Raw genomic sequence first — 17,664 nt, forward strand, 5'->3', positions numbered from 1 at the left:
TGTAGGAATGAGGTATGTGATTTATTAACCTTCCCCGACTCGGCACATCCAAGCGAGGTATGAAACTGGTTCCTACAGACTCAAGCTCGTCTCGCTCGGAGGGACACCCGCCCTGGGAGCTGCTGGCTTTGAACAGAAGGGGGTGGCAACAAGAGGCACTGGGGGGTGAGAGGACAGGGGCGGACAGAAAACAAACAGCTCTGCAGCCTCATAGCCCAGAACAGGGGCACATGGGATTTTATCCTTCACAGAATTGGGAAAAAAAGCAAGTCCCAGGGTTAGGTGCAGTGCCCAAAGGGAGCCAGGATCAGAAAGGGAGAAGCTGGGGAGGGGGTTGGCAGTGGGGATCACGTTGAGATGCAGGTAATTCCTTGTGCTCAGGATGGTTAAGGATCCCTCCACACACCCTCTCCCTCCTTCCTTATGCCCTGGCACTGGGGGGTTTGCCTGCCTTGCCACATGTCGGAAAGGCAGCTGTTGAGAACGGGTGGGCTCATTGCAGGAGTGACTCCTAAAATATCTCTGAGATGCCGGAAGGGTTTAGCTTGGCTCATCTCCTTCCAGGTCAGGCTTGGAGGTGACCCAGTTGTCTCCACCTCTGGGCCTTGGGAGTGGCTCAGCACGGACCTAGAGATAAAAACCAGCCCCCAACACCGCCGGAAAGGGTCCGGAGGCTGGAGAGGGGCAAGGGGTGCCCAAAACTCCTGTCGGTGCAGGATTAGAGTCAACAGGAGACAGGAACGGGACGGGACAGGAGCGTGCATGGAGGCAGAGAGAGGGGGGGGGGCTTCTCTGGAGGTCAGGGCTTGGGGGGGCTGAGCTGGGTGCCGTTGGCCGTGGGGTCAGAGAGGGCGGTTTTCCGGCAGGCCGTCAGCGAGGGGTTATTGAGCAGCGTGTAAGCCAACCCCCAGCGGGCTCGGCTCCGCTTCACCCGCGCTCTGCTCAGGGGCGTCCGCTCGGGCTGCATCAGCTGGATGCCTGGAAGGACATGGGAATGGGGGGCAATGATTTTAGTACCCAAAGAAGCTCCAAGAGAGATAGAGAGGGACTTTGGATAAGGGCGTGGAGAGAAAAGACGAGGGGGAATGGCTTCCCACTGCCAGAGGGCAGGGTTAGATGGGATATTGGGAAGAAATTCTTCCCTGTGAGGATGGTGAGTCCCTAGCACAGGTTGCCCAGAGAACCTGTGGCTGCCCCATCCCTGGAGGTGTCCAAGGCCAGGTTGGATGGGGCTTGGAGCAACCTGGGATAGTGGAAAGTGTCCCTGCCCATGGCAGTGGGTGGAATAAGAAGAGTTTTAAGGTCTCTTCCATCTCGAACTGTTTTGGGCTTCTATGATCTCAACCCCAGCTCCATCTCACTGGGGCTGCCAAGATTCCATCCACACCCCTGGAAGCCTCATCCTGCCCTTGCACAGGAGCAACTCCTGTGATGGAGATTGTGATGTGATGTCCACAGTTCAAGGAAGGTCACCAGAACCACAACCCTCCACGGTCCCTTTACCCCAAACTCCACCAGCATCTCCAGAGGAGCAGCAAACCCACAGAGGAGGCCCTGCTGCCACCCCACGGTGATGGCTGTGCCTCCCCCTGGTTGAAGGTGGGAAGGTCTCACCCTCTTCCACGTGGCTGGGCTGAGGTGCCACTGGTCGCTCTGGCCGGGCTGGCTGGAGAAGCAGCAAGCAGAAAGCTTTCATCACCGGGTGGGACTGGCTGACCTCAATTTTCAGATAGTGGCAGTAAGTGTGGTAGCCTGGGGGGACACAGCCCATAGTCAATGCATCTGGTGGGGTCAGACTTCCTGGATCCCCCCCCCCCCCCCCCCGTCCCTCCCACCCTGGAGCACAGGGGAGGGTTGTTTGCCAGGCTCCAGCTCTGCACTGCCTTCAATGCTGGGGATGAACTCTGTTCCCAAAATCCCAGCAGGAAAAGTAGGGCTGAGGTCCCTTTCCTGTTGCCTTTAGGACAGGAGAGATGGGGGTCTGCTGCTTGTGGAAAGGAGGTCTGGCCATTGGTGAAACCCAGAAGGGCATCACCCACCTTCTGGGATAGAAAAGCAGGACCAAGCAGGCATCGGGAGAAGCCACTTGCTCCAGTTTTCCCATTTCTGAACACAGGTGGTTTGAAGCCACTCTCTGTCCTGGCAGCTCCAGGCAGCGGAGGAGCCCCAGACCACCTCCCCCAGGAGCTCAGGGGTGGAAGAAGGGCTCCCATGTTCCCAGAGGGGCTGCAGGGGGACCCTCTCCATGCCCTACCTGGGTCGAAGGTCTCCACGCCCCGGTTCAGCAGGCTGATGTCCAGCTGGCAGAAGTGAATGGCATTGTAAAGGCCAGAAATGACCATCCTCCACATCCCAGCCAGGACACCCACCAGGACATTGATGGGGAAGAGCAGGTAGGTGACTATGTAGAGGGCTCGCCTGTGGGTGGAGAAGGAAGAGCACGGAACACAAACACCATGGGATGGGAAGCACAGCCCTTCCCTGCCAGAGAAACCTGCCAAAATAAGCCTCCCTCCCTTCCCTCCCTCCTTGGCAGACACGGTCTCCATCTGAGGTGTCTCCATCCCATGGAGAGAGGCAAACACCCTTCCAGGCTCTCAGAGCACTATCAGGACCTCAGAGCTTGGCCTCCAGCACACATGAGGTCTCCTTTTCTCTTCAAAGACTTAGAAATCAAACAAAGGTTTGGGATGGAGGGCACCAGTTCCCATGGAGGCCAGAAGAGCCCACAGCAGCCTCCCTGCTGTGCCGGGTGAGTGGTGGAGGTGGTGGAAGTGCCTTTGGTGGATGGAGCAGGACACTGAGATCCATCCATCACCCCGGCCTTCAGCGTAAGGCTGTGACACATCTTAGGCTGTGACACCACGTGTGACCACATCTGCTGCCAGAACTGAGCTGGTCTAGCTGATCCTGGTGGATCTGGACTTCCTCAGGAGGTGATAGGGCAGGGCACAGACCTCACCAGTTTCCCCCCACCAAAATCAAGGCTGCAAATGGACTGTGGCCCTCTAAAGCATCTAAAGAAACTTCCCTGGGAGCATCAAGCCACTTAAACACCTCGAATTCCCTTGAGCTCATGATCCAGTGGGCACCACACCAGGGACATGTGTAAACTTAACACAGTCTTAGAGTGCTGGACCTCGGGAGGGTGAGCTCTGCCCCCAAGGCTCACCATGTCCCCATACCTGTTGGTGAGCTCCTTCCGGAGGGGATGCTGCTCCAGGAACTGGTAGTGAGCTGCCAAATGTTGCACAATGACAGCAACCACCAGGGTCAACCAGAAGGGCCTGGGCGGGAGGGAAGAGACAGGTTGGACACCGGGAGGGTGCCACGCATGAGGCACCATCCCAGGCAGCAGAAACGTCCAGCAAAGCTGGAAGAGCCCCCAGTAGAGCACCCCAAAGCACACCACGGCCATGGCACCCACTCAGGTCTTCCACCCCTTCCCGAGGGCTGGGAGCACTCACCACATGTTCTGAACGACGGTGAAGAAGGGGCTGCTCGTGCTGTACTGGAGTGGGATGACAACGAGGAAGGCAAACACCACTGAGCAGAAGAAGAAGATCACTTGCTGGATGAGGAGACCTGGGAGGGAGACACAGAGAGAGAGAGAAACCATGGAGGGGGAGGATGGAGAAGCAGTTCTCATTTTTGCTCTCATTCCCCAGATCCATGCTCAATGCTGAACATGCTTTTCATTTTAATCCCATAAAATGCCCGTGAGATCCTTACCTGCCTCCCCCACTCCGAACACGATGCTCCGCGCAGGATTTAATTACAAGTTCAGTCTTTCTTATCACTCCCCACATTATCCCCGCTGAGAAGAGCCATCACTCGGGGCTGCAACTATGATGTCTCATCATAAAATCCAGCCTGAGCTCTGATTTCTAATCATAAATCACACCAAGATCAGCAGCGACTGTGGTTCCTTGTGCTCAAGCTGGTGCTTCACCGCCCCTGCTTTACTTTAATCACTTGAAATCCAAGAGTTGTAAGAAGGAGGTGAGATCCAGCTCTATCAGGGATGCACCGAGCACTGGGTGGCTCGTGGAAAGCTGGTGCAAGGAGCTCCTGGGGGGCTCCCCAGCTCCTACCTCTGCACTAAGCTCAGCAGTGTGCCCGCAAAACAGGTCTGCTTTCCCAAGGGATGGTCACTCCTGTCCTTCCATCACACCCCTGGAGCCTGAGCCTGACTCCCCTGCTTGACCTCGGAGTGCTGATACAGTTGATTGTTGGCAGACAACGAGCAGAGTCACCTCCCATGGGGCAGAGAGGCCTTAAAATGTCTCCAAACCATGGTGGGGTAAAGATTTACACCTCATTTGTTGTCCTCCACCCATCCCTGCAGTGGCCTATCCTTTCCAGGCAGGGAGATGAGGGCTGTGATGGGGAAGGTGCGCAGTGAGGAACACCCAGAATGACCAGGACTCGTGGGGGATAAACAGTCCCTTGCACGAGATTCTGCGACAGCTTCTCAAATCAAAATATTTGGGCTTGAGCCAAAATGAATCATCATCCCACCCACCCCCCCTTCCTATTTTAATTCCTGACCATTTGGCGTTCAGCATGGTCCTTCCCGCAGAAGGACAGATTGTGTTTGGGGAAAGGGGAACAAAAGCCTCACAGCCATCCCTCTGCGAAACGGGGTGAGAAAGGGGGAAGAGATGCTTAATTCTGGGATAGACTGTGCAAGGTGGGGATCCACCACCCCTCAGCCTCCTTCTGCCCCCAGAATCCTTTACCCAAGCAGGCAAAAGCTGTCTGGAAGCCGGCAAAGCTCATCCAGCAGACGATGGCTTGTCGGGATGGGCGGAGGATATGGGCTTTGTAGAACACGTCCAGCACGGCCCCTTGGTAAAGTGCCTTCAGGTTATTCCTGGGGAGAGAGTCCAGCTGCATCCCGGCTCGGTGGCAAGGACAAAGCCAACGGAGCAGGGACACCGTCCATACCTGTGCATCACCAGCGTCCTCAGGAGCATGGCACAGGTCAGGAGGCAGCACAGCACCAGTGAGCAGATGTAGCACACTGTGGAGGAGCAGAGGGCAAGGCTGGATCAGCCAGTCTGTGGCCAGCCCCAGGAATGGGATTTTACTGGAAAATGTATCTAAGGAGCATTGCAGGGGCTGAGTTATGGGGTTGCGTGGCACCACACTTCAGTTTCCCTCCCTCCCTCCTTTGCAACACAGGGATCTCCAAATTCCATATGTGAACTGATGAGACAGGGGAAGGGAAAGACAAGCTGTCAAGGGAAATCCAAGCAGTTAGGCTGGTCCAGCGCTGGAAAAATCATTGGAGCAAGCTGTGATAAGCAGGTGGTGCGATGGAGAGAGCCTGGGAAGGTGCTCTCAGAAAAGTGGATGCTGGGGGGAAAGCAACAGGGGGGGAAGGAAGTCTGGTAGGAGGGATGGAGATGTCAGGGGGGGAAAAAAACATGAGAGAGGCTTGGTGATTCAGGAAGAGCCATAAAAAGCCTTCCCGGGGCCAACCCACCTTCCCAGGTGGTACCCCAAGGTAGTGCTGTGGAGGGAGGGGTGGCATCCCTGCTACCCTATTCCAGGCTTTCAATTATCCAGGGGGCCAGGGGCCATCTGCTCGATTCCAGCACATATCAAAGCCCGCAGCCGAAGGGCAGCATCTGCAGCACAGCCCTGCTTGCTCTCTCTGCCAGCTCTCCCTGCCAGCCCTGCCCGCTCTCCCTGCCGGCCCTGCCCACTCTCCCTGCCTGCTCTCCCTGCCCACTCTCCCTGCCAGCCCTGCCCGCTCTCCCTGACGGTCCTGCCTGCTCTCCCTGCCTGCTCTCCCTGCCCGCTCTCCCTGCCGGCCCTGCCCGCCTTGGCACGCAGCGGCTGCTCGCAGTTGGCACAGCACCAGGCTCACACCACCACCTTTCATGTCTGGGGCTTTGGCAGCTGGCTCCGAAGTCCCTCTGGAAGCTGCCTTATCACCGACCGTGCTCTGGATTAGAAATCTCTCCGGTTAAGTTCTGAAACCATCCAGAAACCACCTATGGATGCGGGACCTGGCTGGGAACCCACCTTCCAGCGACCACAGGTAGTGCTTGACAATGCTGAGCTCCTTCTCCATGTCACCTGGGACAGCCGGGTTGTCTGAGGGCACCAAGCCAAACTGGACCAACAACACCACGACGTCCTTCGTCATTCCCGCCCGCACGATCTGGATGGTGGGAACGAAGGCTACCAGGAGCAGCAGGGCGACCTGTGAAGGAGCAGAGACACGTGAGCCCCGGGTCACGGCATCCCACTGCCGAGCCATCACCTTGGCTTAAAGACTTAGGGCTGGCTGAGCCCTGGGAGCACATGGCCGGTTGGTGCGGCTCAGCCGGGGGATGGTAATTCCTTGAGGCACGTTAATGCTGTTCCCATAGCCAAAATTGTGGCATGGCAGTGACCTCTGGGCTCCTCTGCCTTGAGAGGACGTGGCCAGGAGGCAGGGAAGGGGGTCTGCTTGGCATTTAATCACCAGCATCACCTGGTAGACGGCGATCACAGCCATGGTTATGGACACAACGAGCTTCAGGGGGATCCGGAAACCTATAAGGCAGAACCAGACAGGAGCCAGGATGTGGGATCATGGGGGAAGAAGGGAGCTGGCTGCAGGTCCACCCAACCCAGCAGCAAAAGCAAATGCCCCAGGGAAAGCACTGAAACAGGATGGTTAATATTAGTCGGGATTTCCACAGGGAAATCCTGTGTGGATATGTAGCTATGAGTGGTTTCTCTGTACTTTGGCTTTATGGGTCCATCCTCCTTTTCCATGAAATCTTTTGTGCCCACAGCACCAAATGCCAGCAGCTGCATGCCATGGCCCCTGGGCTGCCACCTCCTGGGACACCCCCTGCTTCTTCCATGGGAGAGGGAGCAAGGCATAGCTCCCCATTCCTGGTCTATTAGGGATTTAATCCACTTATCGCAGATTTTATTCCCTTATCACAGCCTTATCCAGCACCAGGCTGTTTATATTCTTCCCTGTGAGGGTGGTGAGGCCCTAGCTCAGGCTAGGGCTGTGGCTGCCCCATCCCTGGAAGTGTCCAAGGCCAGGTTGGACGGGGCTTGGAGCAACCTGGACTCGTGGAAGGTGTCCCTGCCGGTCCCTGCCCACCCAGGGCTCGACGATTTTTGAGGTCCCTTCCAAGCCAAGCCATTCCATGATTCTGTGCTATTGGCACAACCTGTGCTTGAACCTCACTGCCTCAGCCCACCCATGTCCCCCGGGGGGGCAGGGGGTCCATGTCCCCACCCCACAGGGCCGTGGTCTGTGCCGAGCCGAGGCGTCGCTCGCGTGGCGCGTGGCAGCTGCCATGGCACAGATGCTTTGGGGCAGGAGCCAAGAAAGGCATTTGCTGTCCCCGGGGAAGGGCAGGCAGACTGTTTGCCGAGCTGCTGCTGCGGCCAGGAGAGCAGCCCCCATCCCACCTTCCTCAGGAGTGTAGATGTAGGAGCATAAATACGTCTGGATCCTTGAGAGGAGGCTCTCTTCTATCTTCGCGGAGCTGGAGAAGGAAGGACAGGGTGAAGAGCGTGTCCTTTGGGACAGGGAGCCTCTCTGTCCCATTGCAGGGCTGACACAGGTGCTTGCTGAACTGGCAGTGCCATGGGAAGGTGCCATCCTTACCTTCCCTTCCGAGGGCGTTTGGATAGGACAGCCTTTAGGTACTTCTTGTAATACCCTCTCCCTGTAACCTTGAGGAAAGCAGTGATAAGTTGCCTGATTTCAGCACAGGAACTCTGAGCTGGGGAGGGCAGAGCATCTGCATCCCATCCAGCACCCATCTCCTTGCTCTACTACCCCTGGCCACCTACCCATCACTGGCATCTCTGTATGAGATGCAGGTGATGGCTTTCCAGCCCTCATTTTTACAAGGAATATGTTGGAACAGATGTGGGCAGCAAATCTTCTGGTACAGCAAAGGTGGAAACAAACCTGCCTTGTTCCCATCAACAAAGCAGTCCAAAACCAGACACACCGGTAGGACGGCTGAAATCTCTCCTTCCCATCAGCCAGCTCTCAGTAAGTGCCTGGGGGTCACTTCAGGCCACACTTGGGCTGGCTTTTTCCTTTGTTTTGAAGTAGGTTTTTCCTCCTCCCTTCCCAATAAAGCCCTGGCACTTCTCAAAGGGCCAGGGATTATCCAGCCTGCTGGGAAAACAAGGCGACCCCAGTCCCAGCCTGAAGGGGAAGCATTGATGCCTTAAGCCTCTTGTACTAAGGAGTTTACTCCAAAGATGGATTTTTCACTCCCTTTTCAAATCCAGTGATATAAACAGAGTCACTTCCAGTGCCTGAGCAAAATGGGGAACACGTGCATTGGGAGCACCCCAGATCTCCTGATTCCCCAAGGCAGCAGGGCAGGAAAGTCCCCAGAACCATGTTGGTCCCTCCAGGGGTTCTCCCTGAGTTGCCCCATGGGTCTTCATTACCTCCTTATCCAAGGTCTCCTCCTGGACAGTGAAGCTCCTGACGAGCAGGGTTGGATACCAAAGGCTTAACAGGACAAGGCAGAGGATGATGGGGATGTACGAGAGTGTGGAGTAGTACCTGTATATCTGGGGGGGAGCAGAGATGTCACATGGCACCACCCCAGCCCAGGGGTCTAACCCCGGGCAGGTGACACCACGGTGTCACTCCAAGGAGGTTGTGAGAAAGCCACCTCCAGGCCTTGGCCAGCTCTCCGCTCCTTCCCCAGGAAGTGGGACACACACCTTTGGTGACTGGGGACAATCCACCTTCTGCCAGATGTGGACCACGCAGTGGCACCAGGACAGCAGGCAGCCCACGAGGTAGCTGAGCCTGTGCCGGACGGTGGCACAGGCGATCAGGGGGTAGTAGAAGGCTGGGTAGTAGAGTAAAGCCATGATCTTCCAGTACTCTGGGTGGTGGGATGGAGGGAAGAGGGAAGGGAGAGCAAAACACGCAAGAGAAGGCAGCGCCGTCAGTATGGACCAGGGTGAACAGGATGCTCAGGGTGTCCCCTGGGCTGGATGGGGAGGGGCCAGGAGGGTGCTGGCCTTACCCCGGGTGCTCTGGGAGGAGTGGGAGATGAATGGCAGAGGGTCTCTGTCCAAGACCAGCACACACAGGGAGGAGAACAGGATGCCAAACACCGCAGCCACCAGCCCTTGGTTGCCTTCCTCTTCCAGAAAGTTGGCTGGGCTGCAAGCCAAGGAAGGAATGAGCCTGACAGCAGATTGTGGGCACTGTGTCCCCTCGCCAAGCTGGTTTATCTCCTCCCACCACCCCCTTGGCTGCACGGTGACAGGGACCCTGAGGGCTGGGGAGCAGGGCCCAGGTACCTGAGCAGTCCTGGGACACCATTCCAGCAGCTCTGGTGGAGACGCCTGCGCTTCACCAGCAAGGACAAGCCCAGGAGCACGGCCAGCTGCCAGGAACACAACCAAGGAGCAGTAAATACACGGAGGGGAAGTCTGGGGCATGATGTTGTGTGATGGAAGCCTCCATGGAGACACCATTTTCCACCCTACACTCTAAACCCAGCCATGGCTGAAGGAGGGACAGGCACTTCTCAACCTGCCTGGAGGAGTTAGAGGCTCTAAGTGTCTCAGAGGGAACATACTGGGAAAAAAATAAAAGGAAATCATAGAACTATGGAACCACTGAGGTTGGAAAAGACACCCAAGATCATCAAGTCCCACCATAAATCAAAACCTTCCATTGACTACAGGTACAGAACAAGGTCTGGAGAGGTGTGAGTCCTTTCCAAAAGCATCCCAGCTCCAGCTGCAGAGCTCAGCCCTGATATTTGAGAGGGCATGACCCAAACTGGGGGACAGCAAACAGGATATTGGGGCAGATAACTCACCCAGTGGTACTTGTCAGGTACTTACAGAGATGGGTGCCATGCAGATGTGATACATTCTGGGAGAAACAGTGGGCTCACAGTCTGGGATCACAGCAGGAAACATGCTAGAAAGAGCAGGGGAAAATCATGTGTGGTTGTTCTTAACCCCAAAAGGGAAAAGCAAAGGTGCTGGGGTGACAGCCATGCACAGGGCACAGCAGAGATGTCTGCCTGGAATAAATCTCCCAAGTGCTGGGTTACACAACCCTCAGTAACCAGGGATGAAGTCACCCTCCTGAGATGATTTTATGACCAAGAGGGAGAGATAACCCCCAGTAGAGGCCTCAAGCTGAGCCCAGGGACTGGGTAATCTCCTGCATGTACCGGGACACAGAGACAGAACAGTTCAGTGAGGATGGATGACACCCTGCCTTTGCCTCTTTTACACCCATGTCCCTTCTGGTTCTGGCTTCTCAGGGAATGCAGCAGTTCTTCCTGCCTAAGGCACTGCACTCCAGCTGGGAGGCTGCTTGTAGGACGTTTTGATGCCTTTCCCATGGGAGAGGGACCCGTCCCACAGCTTGGGATGATGGAGGAGACGGTTGCCTGGGGTCCCAGAGCTGCTCCCCCTCAGCCAAGGTCAGCCGAGCAGACGTGTCAGGCTTGGCTTTATTTATTCATTCCTGGCCTCTGTTACATCCCTTAATCTCTGCTTTGGCACAGCCCTCCTCCTCTCCCCAAGGCCAGGCACGACTGTGTCCAGACACCCTAACCCAACGCTGGGCAGCAAATCCCTGTGCCTGAGAGCTGAACCCCCCTTAAACCCCATAACTCACATGTGGGAACCTCCTGAACCCCATATCTTACAGGGGAAGACACCCCCCCAAAGCCCTTCTGCCCTCCCAAACTCCACAGCTCCAATGGGGTGGGCAGAGATGGGAGCTCCCATGAGTAAGCCTGCAAGGAAGGGTCTGATAGAGAAATTGGAATTTTCCAGGCATCATATGTCCAAGGCTGTCACCAACCTGCCACAAAAAGGCTTTATAGGACCAGTTGCCAGTGATTGGTCTTGGATAGACCAGAAAATTCCTGCTGTCCAAAAATATCCAGGCTCAGGAAATCCTCCTGGCATGATTGAGAGCACAGGGACACCAAACATGTTTTTGATATCACCAAGGCTTCAGCATCTAAATCCAGAGCATCCAGAAGCCACCATGTGGGCAAATCCCCAAGTGCTGCCTCCATCCCTTCACTGACCACGGCTTGGGGGACACCCAGAAAATATCTCTGGAAAGATTCTAGCGAAGGTGGAGGTCACACAGGTGGGGCTTCACCTGGGGAAACCAAGGCTGAGCAAGGAGATTTCAAAGGCTGTTTCACAATGAGAAAGATAAGGGATGAGAAGGAACCCTTTGGGCTGGTCAATGCTGGGATCCCCTCCTGGTTATCCTCAGGATTAGGTAACAGTGATTCGAGGGGCATCAAAAACCCACCCATGGAGGACTAAGTCAACAGAGGGACAATAGAATCTGATAGATGGGCCTTGGGATGCCCGACTTTGAGCCTTGGGGACATGTTGGATATATTGCCCTGCTGCTCCATGCCTCAGTTTCCCCTCCCTTCAGGAGTTCTCTTGTGTTTGGGAAGGGCACTCAACCATGAGGGCACAAAGTCCTGGGTCTTTGCTGTAAGGTTGGGCCCTGGGGTCCCATCCCCGTGAGAAACACAGCACTGCCCTTTGGAATACACTGAGTTAACGAGTGGATCATCATGGATGGGGAGGGAATAGGCTTTACAGGACCCATGGATACACTAATTTGAAGGGAGGGGGAGAGGACATCCATACAAGCCCAGAGATGCTCAGCCCTATTTTGCAGGTAAGAAACCTATTCAGGGTCACCGTGCCATGCAGGAACCTGTCAGAGTGTCCAAGTAGGTTGGGCTGTGCTGCCAACTTTCCTCGTTCCCAGCCAAAATCTGCATGGATGTTGGCAGAGAACTGGGACGGGATTAAAGCTGTGTCATGAGGGTGGCTCCAAACCCAGAATCATGGAGTCAGAGCAGCCAGGAAAGTCTCTGGGAGATTCAAGGGAGTCAGGGCAGAAGGTGAACCCCATGCACTTGACTTTGAATTTTGGGGAAAGCTGAGAAAAAGCGAGGGTAATTAGCAGAGATCCCCACTGCAAGATTTACCCAGACTTTGCCGGGGGCACTGGGAAGAAATTAAGCAATTTAAGGGGCCAAAAGGAGCCTCTTAAATCACCTCTCCCAGGCACAAATCCTGGCTCTGCTGCTCTGGGGATGTTGCTCTGTGGAAAGGGGATAGAGCAGCTGGGAGGAGGTTGTCCCATTCCAGCAGGGACAGGGGGACATGTGGCACCTGCCAGCGGGGCTGGACACTTACTCATCCTGTGGCACAGCCGGCTCCATGGTTTCGTAGATGTACCAGTTGGAAAGGAGGTCGTCATCGCTGACGAGGCTGCTGTCCAGGAGAGCATCGTGCATCCCACCGGAGCCGTTGGCTGCCATGGCCGTCTCCTTCCTCCCTCTGTGGGCTGGAGAGAGATGGCGAGAGGCAGCAGAGGCAGAAGGTGACCGGGTTTGCACAAGGCGGGCCGTCCTGGGCGCTTGGAAATGCAGGATGGAGGCGCTGAGCCAGGAGGCTTTATCTTCTCGGGTCACTCCCGCAGCCGGGGAAGGACCGGGAGCTTTCAAAATCCGGCTGTGCCCCAAGGATCCAGCTTTTATCTGGACTCGGAGGAGGGATAAGGGGCGAACACCCTCCCCCGCCGCACATCCCGAGTGCTCAGGGCACACCTAATCACTGCGGCCGCTCCCTGCCCGCCGCGGGACGCTGATAGACTTGGAGCCTTTGTTTGGGTTGTTTAACAGTTTTTACGCCGACGACTTGAAAACCAGCGCAAGGGTCAAGTTTTGGGCTCGGCTGCTGAAAGGGGGATGAGATCTGACTGCGATCTGTGTCCCCAGTGTCCCTCTGTGCCACCAGATGCTCCCCGTGACATTCAGCCTCCCCCAGTCCCTCTCCCTTTGCAGCAATAGAAAGGAAGGAGGATTTGCCGTGGTGCCAGACCCAACAGGCTCTCATTTCTCCTTCTCCCAATTATTTTTTGATGATTTTGGCTCGGACAGCCCCACACCCTCCGCTGCTGTCCCAGAGCTACACCGCACAAGCTGCAACATGCCTCATCTACCACTGCTGTCAGAAAGGCAGTGCCCAAAGACGTCTCCAAATGCCAGGCAGCAATGCTTGATGCAGCTTCCAAGCCCTGGGAACAGCCCAGGACCTTGGGAAACCCCATCCCACAGCTCGGGGATGTCACCGAACTCCCACAGGGCTCCTCAGTGGGGTGGGTGGGAGATGGATGACTGAGCCAGCAGCTTTGCTCTGGGCTGTTGTTTGTACAGCTGGTGTTCACCAGGGACCGTGGTGGGTCCAGCACAGCTTCAAAGAGATTCCCCAGATCAGGGCTGTAGCCCTGCAGGCAGCCCTGGCTCTGACAGACAAGTGGCACTTGTCACCTTGTCACCATGGCCACGCTGCCCGATGGACATCACATCCCCCAGCCAAGGTTTTCCAGGGACTCTCTCTATGTCAGGGTGTAAGGCCTGGGATCTTCACCTCCCTTCCCAGAGCACCAAAACTCAGCTAGAAAGAAGATCCTCCCACTCCACCTTTTGGTTCCAATCCAGATGCCACCACCATCCCATGGAAGGATGGATGCCCCCAACCCCAGGAGAGCATCCAACTGAGATGGATCCCAGCCCCCCATCCCTGACCCCTGAGTGTCCCAGCCTCAAGGAATCGACTCTCCAGCCATCCCTTGGTTTCGCCTGTGCAGGGAAGCAGCTCTGACCTCACCTCCCAGGAATGTAGCACTCCGTTAAAAAGGTAGAAGGAGCCTGTAAAGTTCATGGCAACACACACACAGGTCTGGAAGCCCCATTCCCCTCCTGTGGGGTCACCAAAGGCTGGCAGGGTTTGAAAACTGGGGATGGGATTTAGACAGGTAAAGCAAGCCATGCCAGCCTTGGAATGGGAGAGCATCCTGAGAATGCAGCATCAGGATAAAGAATCAGTTCCAAAAGCCACGCTGGGATTGTCCGTGCCCCCTTCTCCTCCCCCTGGCATCACCCACAGAAGGACAATGGGCAGAGACAAGATGCACCTTCCCACCAGCCTAGCCAGGCAACATTATCACTGTGATCCACCACTGATGCCACCTTGCCAATGCCTGGATTTGCAGCCACTTGGGGACATGGAGGCCAGAGAAAAGCAGGAAGGGATGGAGAGAAAGGCTCCATGAGATGTCTGGTGCACACATCTCTAAGCAGGCAGGCAGCAGTGTCTCAAGACTGAACTGATAATCTCCTTGGGTGGTGTGTCATGTCCCCTTCCAAAACATCCTGCTTGGAGTATCACACACACCTGGATCTCAGAGCTCTGCTGCCCATTCCTGTCTGGGTTTGGGACCAGGATGAGTCAACACTGTCCCAGCACCACGTGATGATCTTCACGTCCTCCAGTTCCACCCACTCATCCTCGTGAGATGGGCGCTGTCCTGTTCCAGGAGATGGTCTCCTCTTGTGGTCTACCAGGCAGGGTGGCAACATCTGGGTCACCATTTGTGAAAGGTCTGGAGAAACCAGGAGGTGCTTCAGAGCCTCCAACCTGTGTGCTGGACACCATCAGCCAAGCCACGATGGTGTGACACAGGGACATCCCAGCCTGGACACCAGTGCATCTCTTATTGCCAGGTGCTGGAGGAGAGACCTAACTGAGGGCAGGCATTTTGGCTGGGGAAAAGCATTCCATGAGGGCTTCCAGCCTCACATGGAACAGGGAACTCCCTATTTACTGTGAAGGTAGTGAGGCCCTTGCATAGGCTGCCCAGAGAAGCTGTGGCTGCCCCATCCCTGGGAGAGTCCAAGGCCAGGTTGGACGGGGCTTGGAGCAACCTGGGATAGTGGAAAGAGGTTGGACTAGATGATCCTCAAGGTCCCTTCCAACCCAAACCATCCTATGATTCCTGCTCAGGCTGCAAATCCCGGTGTCCCAGGAGAGGAGAGGCAGGTGTGCCAAAAGCTCAGCGGGATCAGCATCCCCAGCCAGGGCAGGGCCCCAGCTCTCCACCCAGCTCGGCGGGTGCTGGCTCCTCCAGCGGGGGCTGAGCCAGGAGCTCTCTGGCTTTGCAGCCCCCCCATGCCCCGGGTTTCCCCGAAACCCGATCTCTTTGCTCCTCTGCGTAACCTCTGCCGAAACAGGCTGGGCCTTTGATCGCAGCAGCCTCGCCCGAGATTGATGGGCTCAATAAAGCTCCTTCATATTCTTCATTTCCCACTATCCATCACTCTCTGGGGAGCTTTTGCATCCCAACACTATGAATTAAACTGGGAGGGGAGGAAGGGAGCCATAAGGGAATTACCCCTCTTCCCTCCTCCCATCCAGCCTAATGGTGATGCCTTGTGTACAGCTTTTAATAAAAATGATAAAGATCTCATTTCACAATTGTTCAGGGAGCCCTTGGGCCGGGGGAAGAAGGGGGGCTGTTTAAGCAAGACCTCCTCTAATTCAATTGCTTGTTCAGGAGCTGCACCGGGACCTGCAAAGCCAGGTGGCACAGGGGTGGCTTTGGAGGGCGTCAAAAAGAGGATGGGTTTCCTAAAGGTGGATTTAGCAGCTTCAGATGATGCCTGGAGAGGCAAAGCCTGATCTGTCATTGGCACAAACCAAGGCAGCCAACCACAGCCCCAAACTCCACTAAACTCAGTGTTCTAGCCCCAAAAATGAGACAAGAAAGGTTAGTTTGCAGCCACTTGTGCTCAGCTGGGAGGGACAAGGGGACAATTGGTCCCATCTGTTCCCTCCACCAGTGACTCTGGAGTCCTTCAAGCCCCAAAGATGCCCCAACCAGCCCTTGCTTTTTGAAGACTTTCTGGAAAAGCGGAGCTGTCTCCAAGTTCTCCAAACACAAGTGACAAGGAGCCCACACACACCCTGGACCCTCCAGCTGGATGCTGGGGCCTCCGGGAAGTCGCTCTCCACCCTTCCCCCCGGGGACAGGCTCAGCCCTAGGGTGCTGAGAACGCTGAACTCATTGCACTGATGAGTGGATTCGGGGGGAAGCCTGATGAGTGGATATGTGGTGAACTCTCCTTATCCCATCGGGAAAGCCCCGGGGGCAGGGAAGGGTCCGGAGGAAGTGTTTCATCCCATTGTGACAACATTTTCCTCCCTCCTCCCAGCTCCGGCTGGTTCTCAGCTGATCCAAGTCCCGTCCCCACCCCACCCCCCGGCTCCTCCGCCCCCCATCCCCTCTAAATCCCTCCAGCACCTCGACTTCCACCACCCGGAGAGAGCCGTGGAGCTGCTCCAATGCTTCACAATCCCTCTCCCTTTGCAGAGCTGGAGCTTGCAGATAATAAATCCACAGCGGAGATCATAAACAAACTCACCAGAAAGGCAAAAAAAGCCCCTTTTTGCATTTTAAAAGCAAAGGCAGCTTAAACATTTAAGCCAAGGGGGCTGTTTAAGCTTATTTTTAGGCTCCTGACCCCCCATCCTTGGTTCTTCATTTCAAATCAAAGGCAGCAGCACCTGCTGCTCACAACCCCCAGAAGCCAGGAAAGGGGAAAAGTTTGGAGGATCACAGCAAAACCTGCTGGCACAGTCATCCATCGGCGCTGGAAGCAGTGCTGGGGGAATTCAAGGCAGAGCACCCTATAACCTCTGCTCCTCTGCTGCTGGGGGAAGGAGCATCCCCCAGGAAAAGCAAAGCTGGAGGTAAAACCTCTGCTGAAGGGCAGAGCTGGGATTTGGCGGGGGGTCTGCACCCCCCAGAGCAGGATTTGACTCTCTGTAAGTAAACAGGAGCCGCATTTACAACCTGGAGCAATCAGCTCCGCGGCATAAACCCCCCGCCTCGCCAAGTCTGAAGAAGAAACAACAGAAAAGAGGTGGGAAAGGAGGAAAAGAGACCAAAATAAAGTTACCTTCTTCCAGTCGGCCACCTCCTTGGAAGGCACCTAGAGGCTCAGCTGGGCAGGGGTCTCTGGAGCAGTGTGGCCTTGCTAAGCGGGGCCTAAAGCGCTGGCTGGCGGGGGTCGGGCGTGGATGCAGCCATGCAAACCCAAACGCAAAGTTCAGAGCACTGGCGAGTGAACGGAGGCTCGCGGTGGCTCAGGGAACTTTATCCCCTCCATCGCCAGGAGGCCTTGGCTGGGGGCCACCCTGGGGTTTAGAAAATTAAAAGCAACCAACCCCGTGCTCGGCTCTCCCTTTGATTCGGCAGAGCTTTTCGGGAGAGGAGGCAGCTTGAGCCAGCCCCCTTCTTCCACAGCGCTCCGCCGGCTCGGCTGGGGTTTAACTGCTCCCTCCACGCTGAAATTTAGGGGGAAACCCAGGGATAGAGATGCTGCTGCATGTCCACCTCGGGATGAAAACGTCTCTCCTTCCTCCCAGGATAAAACAAAGGACCAGCTCCTGACGGGTGTAAATCAGCCGAGCCCAACCCTTCGCCCAAATCTTGCAGCTTTATTTGGTTTTTCCCTCACCCAGTGCAGCTGGGAACTGGGAAGGAAAGTTTTGGTGAGTGAAGAGCTTGGGGACAAACATCCCTGGGGACAAGCATCCCTGGTTTGGGGACACCACCACCTTGGACATGGTGGGATCCTGCCCAGGGCTCACAACAGAAAATGCCAAGGGTGCAGAGTGATGGTCCCACAGCAGCGGGAAAGGGATGCAAAACATTTTGGGATAAGAACTGGGGGATGCTTTGCCCTAGGGGCTGGTGGGAGCAGCTGGGAGCAACAGGAAGCTTTACCACTG

General features: G+C 55.9%; 1 protein-coding gene across 1 annotated transcript; it reads right to left on the minus strand.

Moving 5' to 3' along the window:
- STRA6 (signaling receptor and transporter of retinol STRA6) lies at window positions 1-17,011 on the minus strand. Its single transcript, XM_032700709.1, has 18 exons — window positions 16,830-17,011; window positions 12,223-12,373; window positions 9,865-9,943; window positions 9,313-9,398; window positions 9,033-9,172; window positions 8,722-8,888; window positions 8,440-8,565; window positions 7,634-7,701; window positions 7,435-7,511; window positions 6,491-6,552; window positions 6,037-6,217; window positions 4,951-5,026; window positions 4,743-4,876; window positions 3,468-3,585; window positions 3,186-3,287; window positions 2,255-2,418; window positions 1,615-1,752; window positions 1-978 (listed from the first exon to the last, which is right to left on the minus strand). The coding sequence occupies exons 2-18, from the start codon at window positions 12,345-12,347 to the stop codon at window positions 800-802; spliced, it is 2,022 nt and encodes a 673-aa protein (XP_032556600.1). The 5' UTR covers window positions 12,348-12,373; window positions 16,830-17,011; the 3' UTR covers window positions 1-799.
- Between the last annotated feature and the right edge of the window lie 653 nt (window positions 17,012-17,664).

This window comes from Chiroxiphia lanceolata, chromosome 12, assembly GCF_009829145.1.
Source record: "Chiroxiphia lanceolata isolate bChiLan1 chromosome 12, bChiLan1.pri, whole genome shotgun sequence".
Classification (NCBI taxonomy): Eukaryota; Metazoa; Chordata; class Aves; order Passeriformes; family Pipridae; genus Chiroxiphia; species Chiroxiphia lanceolata.

Excerpts from the sequence above, each read along its gene's own strand:
- STRA6 (XM_032700709.1), bottom strand. The coding sequence starts at position 12,347 with ATGGCAGCCAACGGCTCCGGTGGGATGCACGATGCTCTCCTGGACAGC. Across the intron at positions 7,702-8,439 it reads AGGAGACCTTGGATAAGGAG|GTTACAGGGAGAGGGTATTA; the intron begins GTAATGAAGACC and ends GCTTTCCTCAAG. Across the intron at positions 7,512-7,633 it reads AAACGCCCTCGGAAGGGAAG|CTCCGCGAAGATAGAAGAGA; the intron begins GTAAGGATGGCA and ends TTCCTTCTCCAG.